General features: G+C 34.9%; 3 protein-coding genes across 5 annotated transcripts in view; all 3 read right to left on the minus strand.

The window, feature by feature from the left end:
- LOC107720813 (choline/ethanolaminephosphotransferase 1-like) overlaps positions 1 to 1,743 on the minus strand; it is a 7,857-nt gene extending 6,114 nt beyond the window's left edge. Inside the window, exon 1 of the mRNA XM_016528644.1 lies at positions 1,145 to 1,743. Within this exon, the coding sequence (XP_016384130.1) occupies positions 1,145 to 1,495 (351 nt within the window). The 5' untranslated portion in view covers positions 1,496 to 1,743. The remainder of the gene's footprint in view (positions 1 to 1,144) is intronic.
- On the minus strand, positions 1,547 to 4,882 carry LOC107720806 (choline/ethanolaminephosphotransferase 1-like). Its single transcript, XM_016528637.1, has 3 exons — positions 4,671 to 4,882; positions 2,892 to 3,265; positions 1,547 to 1,552 (listed from the first exon to the last, which is right to left on the minus strand). Exons 2-3 carry the CDS (start codon positions 3,240 to 3,242, stop codon positions 1,547 to 1,549), a joined length of 357 nt encoding a protein of 118 aa, XP_016384123.1. The 5' UTR covers positions 3,243 to 3,265; positions 4,671 to 4,882.
- A 1,002-nt stretch (positions 4,883 to 5,884) lies between these two features.
- Positions 5,885 to 11,826, minus strand: part of LOC107720814 (kinesin-like protein KIF2A) — a 14,551-nt gene continuing 8,609 nt past the window's right edge. For 2 of the 3 annotated variants that reach the window (XM_016528645.1, XM_016528646.1), the window contains exons 15-21: positions 11,045 to 11,155; positions 10,880 to 10,947; positions 10,519 to 10,602; positions 7,667 to 7,817; positions 7,248 to 7,349; positions 6,928 to 7,063; positions 5,885 to 6,841 (exon numbers count right to left, since the gene is read on the minus strand). In XM_016528645.1, coding sequence (XP_016384131.1) covers positions 6,756 to 6,841; positions 6,928 to 7,063; positions 7,248 to 7,349; positions 7,667 to 7,817; positions 10,519 to 10,602; positions 10,880 to 10,947; positions 11,045 to 11,155 — 738 coding nt within the window. In that variant the 3' untranslated portion in view covers positions 5,885 to 6,755. The remainder of the gene's footprint in view (positions 6,842 to 6,927; positions 7,064 to 7,247; positions 7,350 to 7,666; positions 7,818 to 10,518; positions 10,603 to 10,879; positions 10,948 to 11,044; positions 11,156 to 11,826) is intronic. The other variant, XM_016528647.1, reaches the window with a different exon arrangement.

Here is an 11,826-nt window from a genome sequence, read left to right on the forward strand (position 1 = left end):
CACAACAAAAAGTTGTTATCGTGACAGGCCTATTCATAGACTATATGTGAGGCAGGGTAAGAAGTAAAACCAAGAATTTACTGCAATTACAACTAAATATTCATAATTACACTTAGACTGATATTAAAATCAGCAATAAATACCACATCCTAATGGTGACTATTTTCATAGCTAGTGAATATTCATAAGTTGAATGAAATGGATATTAAAATTGACAAAAAGATCATGGCCTCCTGCTACAACAATGACTTATATATGTAACTGAACTAAAACTAAACCTGATATATAAATCAACAAAAAGGCAGTGTTCTAATGGTGACCACTGTAACAGCTGTTAAATATAAAAAATCTAATTAAAACTGACTATAAGTCATCAAACAGGTTATGTCCTAATGGTGACCATTGCAATAATAGCTACTAAACAATCAGAATTAGATTAAAGTTGATCTTAAATCAGTTGAATTAAAACGAATTCAAATCAACAACAACAACAACAACAACAAAAGTGTGGTAACTACTGTAATAAAAGCTATTATATATTTATAAGTGGACTGAACTGATATTGAAACCAACAAAAACACAATGTCATGATGATGACCACTGCAATAACTATTAAAAATAACTAAAACTGATATTAAAATCAACAACAAAATGTCTTAATGGTGACCACTGTAACAGCTGTTAAATATTCCTAATTACATTCAAACTGATTAAAATCAACAAAAAAGGCCGCATTATTAAGGTGACTACTGTAAAAGCTAGGCTACTACATATTCATAAGTGGACTGAACTGATATCAAAACCAACAAAAATTGCCACTGCAGCAGCTATTAAATATTCATAATTAGATAAACTGATATTAAAATCAACAAAAAGAAAATGTCTTGATAATGACCACTGCAATCACGGTCTAAATATTCATAATTAGATTCAAACTGATCAGCAAAAATGACCAAGATCTGTAACTGCTGCTAAATCACAATATCTAGACTAAAAAGGATATTAAAATAATGAATAATAATTAAAATAAGTGCTAAATATTCTATACCACTGTTAGCAGGTGAAAATAAAATGAATTAGGATTTGTAGTTGATCTGTTTAAACCAGCAATGGAATCTACTGAAGCAGTGAAAGTGCAGCTCACCTGTTCGGTGGCAGTAGGGCAGTAGTATACCAGTATCAGAGTACTGATAATATTAGTAGCGAGTCCCACTATGGTGATGAGGTTCGGCGCCATCCAGAGAGGCACTTTGCTCACCAGCCAGCACCAGAATCCCTGCATGAAGGGCTCCAGGAGGGACCGTCCCGCACTGCTGTACTGATGCTCCTCCAGCTTTTTCAGCTGCTGTCGGGACAGACGGGCTAGGGGAAGCTCCATCAGCTTGGTCAAGAGCCCGGGGCCCTCTTCCGCCCCTGGTGCGCTCGGGTCACAGGCCATGGAGAAACTGGTGTCAGAATCGGGCCGAACCCGGACAGGTCTCTTGTGTGAGCTCATGTTTCTCTGAGTGGGCGTGATGACTGTTGAATTCACAATGAGATTGTGGGATTAGATCTATGGGAGCAAAGACAGTAGAATGCATAAATTATTTTCGAACACATGGAACAACTCTGACACTACTGAAAAAGTTGAATTTATAATTAACAGAATGTTTTTGTGGGGTTAATAGTTACTTAGTTAACTGCTATTTAGTAAATGATTTCCATACACTACAGTCAAGCTACACAACAGTCTGGATGGAACAATCAACAAGTTAAATGTATCGCTCAAGAACAACAGAGAATTTTAAAGATCAAATGGGACGAGAACTGTTTTCTCCCAAAGAAACAAAATTAGCCACATATTCTATTTGAATAAAATTGTATACATGTATATGAACTGATATAAATATCGATACATTTAAATTTGACAAATAACACATTTTAATCTTAAAATTATTAAAATTAAAATTACAGGCTATGAATATTTCATTATAATGTAGCAGATGTTCTACCAGCGCTTTTATACTTTAATAGACACCTCTTAAAACATTTTTACAGAATAAAATTATAAATATATGCATGTATAATTCTAAACTGATATAATACTTAATTTTAATTTAATATTTTTTCATTTTAAAATTATTAAAACTGAAATTATTGGAAGAATATTCAATTATAGTATAGCAGATGTTCTACTGGTGGGATTAAAGTTGATCTTAAATCAGTTGAATTAAAACGAATTCAAATCAACAACAACAACAACAACAACAAAAGTGTGGTAACTACTGTAATAAAAGCTATTATATATTTATAAGTGGACTGAACTGATATTGAAACCAACAAAAACACAATGTCATGATGATGACCACTGCAATAACTATTAAAAATAACTAAAACTGATATTAAAATCAACAACAAAATGTCTTAATGGTGACCACTGTAACAGCTGTTAAATATTCCTAATTACATTCAAACTGATTAAAATCAACAAAAAAGGCCGCATTATTAAGGTGACTACTGTAAAAGCTAGGCTACTACATATTCATAAGTGGACTGAACTGATATCAAAACCAACAAAAATTGCCACTGCAGCAGCTATTAAATATTCATAATTAGATAAACTGATATTAAAATCAACAAAAAGAAAATGTCTTGATAATGACCACTGCAATCACGGTCTAAATATTCATAATTAGATTCAAACTGATCAGCAAAAATGACCAAGATCTGTAACTGCTGCTAAATCACAATATCTAGACTAAAAAGGATATTAAAATAATGAATAATAATTAAAATAAGTGCTAAATATTCTATACCACTGTTAGCAGGTGAAAATAAAATGAATTAGGATTTGTAGTTGATCTGTTTAAACCAGCAATGGAATCTACTGAAGCAGTGAAAGTGCAGCTCACCTGTTCGGTGGCAGTAGGGCAGTAGTATACCAGTATCAGAGTACTGATAATATTAGTAGCGAGTCCCACTATGGTGATGAGGTTCGGCGCCATCCAGAGAGGCACTTTGCTCACCAGCCAGCACCAGAATCCCTGCATGAAGGGCTCCAGGAGGGACCGTCCCGCACTGCTGTACTGATGCTCCTCCAGCTTTTTCAGCTGCTGTCGGGACAGACGGGCTAGGGGAAGCTCCATCAGCTTGGTCAAGAGCCCGGGGCCCTCTTCCGCCCCTGGTGCGCTCGGGTCACAGGCCATGGAGAAACTGGTGTCAGAATCGGGCCGAACCCGGACAGGTCTCTTGTGTGAGCTCATGTTTCTCTGAGTGGGCGTGATGACTGTTGAATTCACAATGAGATTGTGGGATTAGATCTATGGGAGCAAAGACAGTAGAATGCATAAATTATTTTCGAACACATGGAACAACTCTGACACTACTGAAAAAGTTGAATTTATAATTAACAGAATGTTTTTGTGGGGTTAATAGTTACTTAGTTAACTGCTATTTAGTAAATGATTTCCATACACTACAGTCAAGCTACACAACAGTCTGGATGGAACAATCAACAAGTTAAATGTATCGCTCAAGAACAACAGAGAATTTTAAAGATCAAATGGGACGAGAACTGTTTTCTCCCAAAGAAACAAAATTAGCCACATATTCTATTTGAATAAAATTGTATACATGTATATGAACTGATATAAATATCGATACATTTAAATTTGACAAATAACACATTTTAATCTTAAAATTATTAAAATTAAAATTACAGGCTATGAATATTTCATTATATTTAGCAGATGTTCAACCAGTGCTTTTATACTTTATTAGATGCCTCTTAAAACATTTTTACGGTATAAAATTATAAGCAGTAATATATAAATATGTGCATGTATAATTATAAGCTGATATTAAAATTAATTAATTTTAATTTTAAAATAAAAAAATAAAATGATTAAAATTAGAATTATAGGCAGAATATTTAATTAAAGATTAGCACATATTCTACTGGTGGTTTTATACTTTATTTGACGCCTTTTAAAATATTTTAATACAATTATAAGCAAATATATACTTTATACAAATGTATATACTTCATATTAATTTATACGTTGATGCCTCTTGAAATATTATGCTGTCTACAACCTCAACTTAAAAAGTTAATTTTGTCAACTTTAAGGAGTACAGAAGTATATAGTTGATCTCACAGCTATAAAACAAAGAGAATGCTATTTTTTGTAATTTAATAGGGTCTTCAGTCCCTTAAATATTCAATTTTATATAAATATTTCAGGCATATAATATAACATATTATAAATGTGATATACTTACAATTATAGTTATATTAAAGACATTTTAGAGGCAGTGTGTGACTAATACAGTTCAGGTGGCCCACCACCCTAAAATACACCTGACCCTACAGAATAGGGCAGTTACAGGACCGAAACATAAGAGAATGATGCACTGGGATCTAATAAAACAAAACCCTTAAACTATGGTATTGATCTGCGTTGTTCTATGGCGCACTTAGCAATTGAGTGTATTTAAGAGATTTAGAACAGTCCGTTAAAATCTGGAGGATGACGTCAACTTGATAACAAACCGAGAAGTGACGTCGTTAGCTTGATAGCGATCTGTCAAACGTGCCAGGCATATGATAAATGTGATATAACGTATATAATTATATTAAACACATTTTAGAGGCAGCGTGATTAATGAAGTTGGTTTGTGATCAACAGTACCTTCGTTTACGTGGTGAAAATGTCTTTTCTCCGCAGCATTACACTGGAGATACCCGTGTGATGCCAAAAGTTGAATTCTTAAATAAATTATAGATAAATTAAAAGAAATGCCGGAACGAAGAAACGCACACGGCAACGGAGAAGACACTTAGGTGAAGGATGGTTAACCGACGGCAGGATAAACGGCGTGGATGACAAGAAGAGGCGTGAAAAGCGCTTCAATAACGCAACGACAACGCCTTCCGGAAGTAAGCATTTCAAAATAAAAGTCAGCTACAAAGCATAATAAAATACAACATACATATGTTTTTTTAAATATACATTTAATAATATAAATCACATTTATTTCTGCATTTATCAGATGTGTTTTAATCTGGTTATTTAAATATGGAATAATAAAAGTCGTTATTACTGCAATAAATGCTGGTGTGGTTTCAGCAATGTGTACAAAACCTATAGCTTGAAATTAAATTATTACTAATAATAAAATGTGACGGTATTTCTACAGTTTGGTTTAGGACCTTTGCTGATAATAATACTGCCGTTGTTGTTCTATTTGTTTATTTACCCAAACACCCTTTTTCTTCTCTTAGAGCTCACTGTAAAGGGAATCATTAGCAAACAGCGCAAGTATTAAATTAAATCCGTATTAAATCAGTGTTCGACTTTAATACAGCAGTTTTAAGTTGTTTGAAGTAGTCCTGGAAAAAAAAGGTATATCTATGATGTCAAAATATGAAAAAGTATTTTTACTTCTCAAGTCTGAAGGGTAGTTTTATTTTAGTATCGAGATCTTTAAACTACTATATATTTTTTTGTTTTTGTTGAATTCGCTATTGTAATATTTTGTTTTAATTTTAGTTAAAGTAATTTTATGTTTTGTCTATATATTTTTTATAAATGTTTTTGCGTTAGTTATTTTAGTACATGCAGATAAACTAAACGAAAATGAAAAATGTTGCCTTGTCAACTAGCTTAAATAATATTTAAAAAATAAAATGATTTTTTTAATGGTTTTAGTTAACTTTAATAACCTTGGAAGAGTTAAGTTAATTTATAAATTTAAACTTTTTATACTTTCATTCTCACCCTCTTGGACAAAGTTACCACAATCTCTAGTCTAAAAACTCTTCTCAGACAGGAAATCACAGTTTAAGTACTCTTAAAAACAGGGATCAAAACAGAAAGTCAGGAAACAGGATAAAAATGGAGAATTTTGTTGAATCATTCTTTATTTAGCAACCACTGAATTGAGAGGTGCCAACACTGAAAACATCAGCAGCGGATAAGTGGTATTCCCTATTTGTTATGACAAACTTGCTGTAAGTTATTACATTTTACTAATTTTAATAGGAGATGTGAGAATGTTGGGAAGTTTTAAAAGCAAAACACGAAGTTGGTGGACTGTTAACTTCCTTTCCACAAGGAAACATGATTTGGCACAAAAGCATTCTACAGACAAACAGATGAGAGAGACGGCAAAGAGAATATCGTGTAAAAAAGGGACAGCGGTCATTGATAAACCAACAAAACTAACTGCTGACAATTCTCACATTCATTCACATACCCTCAAGATTTGTCTCCCAGTGCATTTAATGCTTCTTTGACAATGTCTTAAACTTAAACTATTATACCTTCAAGAAATGGCAAGGTGATACAGAGTAAAATGCTATATCAGCCAATCAACAGAAACATACACCGTGCCAAGTACGGTAAACGGACCCCGAAAAAACAAGGTTATTTAAAGTGCAGATGAACCAGTCAGCCATGCTAGGAACGGAGTGATAAACTGTTGCAGAGTGTTTGTGCATACAATTTAGAACAACTTGAAAAGAAGGATTTCAGTGGTACAACTAAAAAAAAAATGTGAGTATCAGCTGATACAAGTCTGTACCCTTAACCTACAATGAAAAAGTAAATAAATAAAATCGCCTTATTTTATCCTCTAGTGATTTGTAAGAGAATTACCCAACGCTTTATTTCACATGTGAAAGTAGGAAAGGTTTCTTCAGAATACTTCTGAATACTATCAAGAAGCCTACAGGACTCTTGTGTTTGTCGTTTCCCCGTGAGCACATTTCCAGGCTACAGCGCACGGGGCCGCTTGGGGTTAATCTGCTTGCTGGCTTGTTCCTCCTCTTGGAGAGTAGAACGGAATGACCTCACTTTATCTGATAACACGAGCAGACACACATCCATTAATAATCATTCCATCAGGGGAAAACTGAAAGGAAAAACATTCTAGAGGATGCATTACCTCTGAGCTCAAAAAGGATCTCAATCTTCTGGTCAAGAATCTGCTCAAGCTGAGAAGAGTATGAGTCCACGTCGTAGTCCACCTCCTCAGTCATCTCCAGGAGAACCTTCTCATCCTCAAGCCACCTGATAGACTCCTGTCAGCACATATAGTGTAAAAATCCTCATTAACAATTCCCTTTTTCAGTTTTGGGACTGAACCGTATCGGAGTACAAATGAAAGAACAGTTCAGAAAAAAAAAAAAAGCACAACAAACCAAACGTTGACGTCAACTGGACTAAAAAGCTCTAGTATGAAAGTGACCTTAGAGGAATAAATACCTGAAACACAGCCCTGTGGTCCTCCAGAACCTGCTCTTCCATCTCCACCAGCTGAGACACTGCCTCGTGAAACGTGAAGAGCTGAGGGGAGACTTCCTCTTCCTGTCAATATTCAAACACAAGCTTTTATCCCACCTACAAGTCTTAATGGAGTTTGGTTCACAGTATCTAAAAGAAGACAAATCGATTGCCGTTTCTCTTTCTTTCTTTCTTTTTTTTTAAAGAAATTAATACTTAATATTTAGCAAGGACGTATTAATGTTATCAAGTGACATTTATAATATAATTTATATATGCAGACAGTAACACTTGGCCACAAATTACACTTCTAAAAAGTATCTCTGAAGTAGGTGTCATTACTGTATCATCGTGCATGCAGTTTAAAGCAGAGGAAGTACAAGGAACAGATGCGGTTTTACATTCTGTTCACAGAGCAGTTTGAGGTCATCTCTCTGAGGGGAGTTGCCCAATTCCCATTCCTCATCCATGATGTCCAGCTGGTTGATGGAGTTGACATTGGGGCGGACTCCTTCCGTCACAGCATTGGGATCCACAGTCAGCTCCTTCACTCTAAATTCACAGATTGACAGCATTTGTGATGATGTTTTTAGAGCTATCGTGCTGACCTAAATGACACCATGCACAGGTCACAGGACTCAACTGGGGAGATGCTTGTTTTTGCTGAGACACTGTATACTCTTTACCTTATTTTAAAAGAGAACCTTACATTATTTCAAAGGTTTTATGCTCTTAATAAGCATTTTGTGACAAAATCAAGCAGACATGAGAATTCCCATCAGTGCAGCTGGGCATATAAATTGCAGTACGGCTAACACAACTGTTTATGGTGTCATCTCATTTTTATTAATTATATACAGTGATTATGTGCATTAATATTCACAATATAAGCTATTTCTAAAGGAGAAGTAAGAACAACAGCACCACAGATGTGCCAGACATTCCCAGGGTTAGAGAAATGAAATGGCAGCAGATCAGAGGGGAAATGAAAAATGTTTACACCAAAAGCACCATTAGTGTGAGACGTGAGTGCAGCCAATGTTTCTAATAAAAAGAAACAGACTGTGGTTATATACATTGCAGTGCATGAGTATTTCCATGCATTGGTTGCAAGCCAACGCGGGATGCTGGTCATCTACTGAGCAGTGCTGGGGAAGCTACATTGAAACTGATTGCCAAGCTACAGTCATAATGTAAAACACTGTTCCTAACACTACAAGTTGCAAAAAAAAAAAAAAAGAGTGAAGCTATTTAAGAGGGTAATATATTTATAATTACGTAACTTTAATAAAAATAATAAATCTATCTATATTTGGAATCAGAGCAGTATTTATCTGAGACTAAAACAATGAACATCTCAATTAAGGTCACAACAAGCACATTAATATATCTAATAAAACACTCTTATTTAAACTAGGGATGCACCGAATGTTCGGCAACCGAAATAAGCGAAAAAGGCAGAATAACACTAACGCGATCAAATAGAGGCACGCACTAATGCGGCAAACATGTCGGCAGTGTGAAAGTATTTAAAACTATCAGAGAAAGATGCAGAAATCAGTACAAGCACGAAGCACCGACAGCGAGAGACTAGTGCTGCATCCCATGTCTCCGATGAGATGAAGAGGTGGCTGATGCTGGTGGTTAGGTTACTGTATGATGATTGAAATCGCGAAATGGCCTCAAACGATTAGTAAATAAACTGCAGAATGTTATATTTTCTAATGCACTCACGAAGCGCATGTATTCGCCAGGGTTCAAAGTACAAAGCGCGAGGAAAATCTGCGCTGAAACACTGTTACACGTCAGTTGCTCAGTAACATTTTTGTGAATTTTTTTTAAAGGCATGTGACAATGCGATACGTGCGACAAACATCTTCCCAAATTCGTAATGAGAATCATTTATAAATCTGCATGCTGTTGTCAAAAAAAAAAAAAAGCACTGAGATCTTCCTGCAGGTTTCTGCCAAAATAAAAGCAGAGAAAAAGCAACAACTCCAGACAATAATAATGATAATAATAATTACTCTACAACAGCTCTATTAATACATTTATTATAACATTCTCACATAGTGTTCAAATTGGGATCTGTAATATATTCTAATGTTTTAAAAGAATTCTCTTCTGCTCAGCAAGGCTGCTTTTATTTGTACAGTAAAAAATACATGCCTGATTCACGTCTCAAAAATGGCCAAAAAATATTATTTTACTAACTTATTAATTTTAAGTTAAATTGTGCTTTGTTGGTATAATATCTGCTAGAATTAAAAAAAAAAAAAAGTTCAGTGTGAAGTAAATATTTTTAAATTGTTGTTTTGTAATTAATTTTTTTTATTTGAAAACCAGGACAAAACAGTAAAAAGCACATTTTGGCTATTTAATTTATGCAATGGTGAAAAAAAAAAAAAAGGCAAAATAGGCCTACATGGGTGGAAAATGCGAAAAACCGTGTTCGGTATTCAGCCCAGTGTTTCATTTTATTCGGCTTCGGCCAAGAATTTTCATTTCGGTGCATCCCTAATTTAAACAACTCAATTGAAAACATGAATAAATAGCATTGAACAAAATATATGGATAAAAACAAGGTGTAAAATTATGCAGACATTACAAGTGAATTAGTAATCATTCTTTTGAAGTAGTTCACTGAAAGTAATCTAAGGTTGTGATGACACACAACCTTAAGGTTCTAAGGTTCTCTGGTTCTCATAACAAATTTTAGTAGTCGATCACAAATAAGTGAAATGTGACAATACTCAATGCCATTTTTGAAGGAGTGATACTTTTGACATCTACTCACAATAAAGTGATTTGCTAAAATTAAATGTCCCAAAGATTTCTTCTAGCTGATGTATGATAAAAACATTGACAGCCAATCAGAATCCACCCTGCTTAAAAAAGTTTGAGCATTTAAAGTGGCAGACGACAGAACAGCAGTGCATGCTTATAACAAACAGAACGTTATCATGCGTTGTTGTGGACGCTAATATAGTTATCATTATTGTTCTTGGTGTGAATAGGGCATAAGACTCTACAGTGCAGAGTGTGATTTAGGGGTTTGTCTTTTTTCACTGCTTGTTGAGAGGGGGAAAATGCTTGTTCATGAAAAAGCTAGATTTTGAAAAGAGTTTGGCTACTATTACGCTACTAAAAAAATGTTAGTAACTTCTATCACTAGTTTTAGTTAGTCCCCAACACTGCTGCAGTGTATCTGACTAAGAATAAGGTGGGAAGCTGCATAGACATGTGCTCATACTCATAGGTAGGAGAGGGTTCAGAGCGACTTCCTCCTCCCTGAGAGAAGGGGATGTCAGAGGGGCTAATCCCAAACTCCTTTACTCTGAAGACAGTCAAGACAGAACAGAGAAAAACAGCAAGTCAGAGAGAGAAGAGCACAGCCAATCAGGAGAGATGTACAGTTACAACACTTTTTCCCCATTGGCACTTGCATTGGTAAATACAACAACTTTACTGAGATTTTTTTTTTTTAAAAACATTGGAGGCAAAAATCTGAGAGTGGTATTTAAAATCTCTTCAAAAGGAAAAAAATAGCTGGAAGCAAGAGTTCTACTCAACTTCTGTTTTCATAAAAGCACAACACAGCGCCATGTCCTCACCTGTTGGCATATCTCAGAGTGTTCAGCGTGTTCTCACAGGAGGCCATGCCAGGAGAAATGGTGGCGATCTATGCAGACAACAGTCACAATTACAGCTGTGCAAACAGGCAAAGGTAAACTTAGCCAAATCCTAGTGTTGGAGAAAGCGTGCTTAATCAAACTTACCATGCATGTCCTGGAGTTCTCACCGATGAATGAGTCTCTGAGGACCTGTGTGAGCTTGCTCGCTCTGAATGGAGTGTGAGGCTTATTACGGCCCAGAGCCCTGATACATTCCTAATACATGGGACATGCAAGATCACAGAGATTAACTAAGAAAATTCAAAATGGCACTTCATGAACAAATGGTTGATGACCCCTGCTCTTGGGTAGGGGTGTGCTATATTGACAAAAAATAATATCTCAATATTTTCTTGGATTTTATCGATAACGATACTTAGACGATATTTTGCTGAGTGTGTTATTGTTCTGGTATCTTAAGGACTACCGTGGACAGCTGACTCCTAAAGTTTTTTATATTCTTCATATTCTGTGTGGTGGTCAGTTCACTCTGATAGAAATGAATCTTTTCCAATAAGTTTAAACTGATTTTTACCTTTTATGGGCATTTTTACCTTTAAAAAAGCAATTTTTTCTAAAAGTGTGCATTATCTTTTGAGTCAAATTCTTACATTTAATCAGTGAATTAGAATATTAAGACATTTGGGCTGTTACCAAGCAAATGAAATCAGTATCAATAAAATTCATCTTTGCAATGCAGAGGAAACACTGAAGCTGCATCTGAAGTGGCATTTAAATGTATTTACACACTACCGTTTAGTGCAGAACATGAATGCATTTAACCTGCAATTATAAATGCATAAATAATGTTTTGATATATTAAACAAAACGTTGAATACTGATATTTGAAATTATTTAAATAATGAACGATGCTTTGAAAGTGAAAT

This window comes from Sinocyclocheilus rhinocerous, unplaced genomic scaffold (assembly GCF_001515625.1).
Source record: "Sinocyclocheilus rhinocerous isolate Xijiao unplaced genomic scaffold, SAMN03320098_v1.1 scaffold2828, whole genome shotgun sequence".
Lineage (NCBI taxonomy): Eukaryota > Metazoa > Chordata > Actinopteri > Cypriniformes > Cyprinidae > Sinocyclocheilus > Sinocyclocheilus rhinocerous.

What these genes read in the sequence shown, in the direction of transcription:
- LOC107720806 (XM_016528637.1), bottom strand. Translation starts at nt 3,242, where the DNA reads ATGAGCTCACACAAGAGACCTGTCCGGGTTCGGCCCGATTCTGACACC.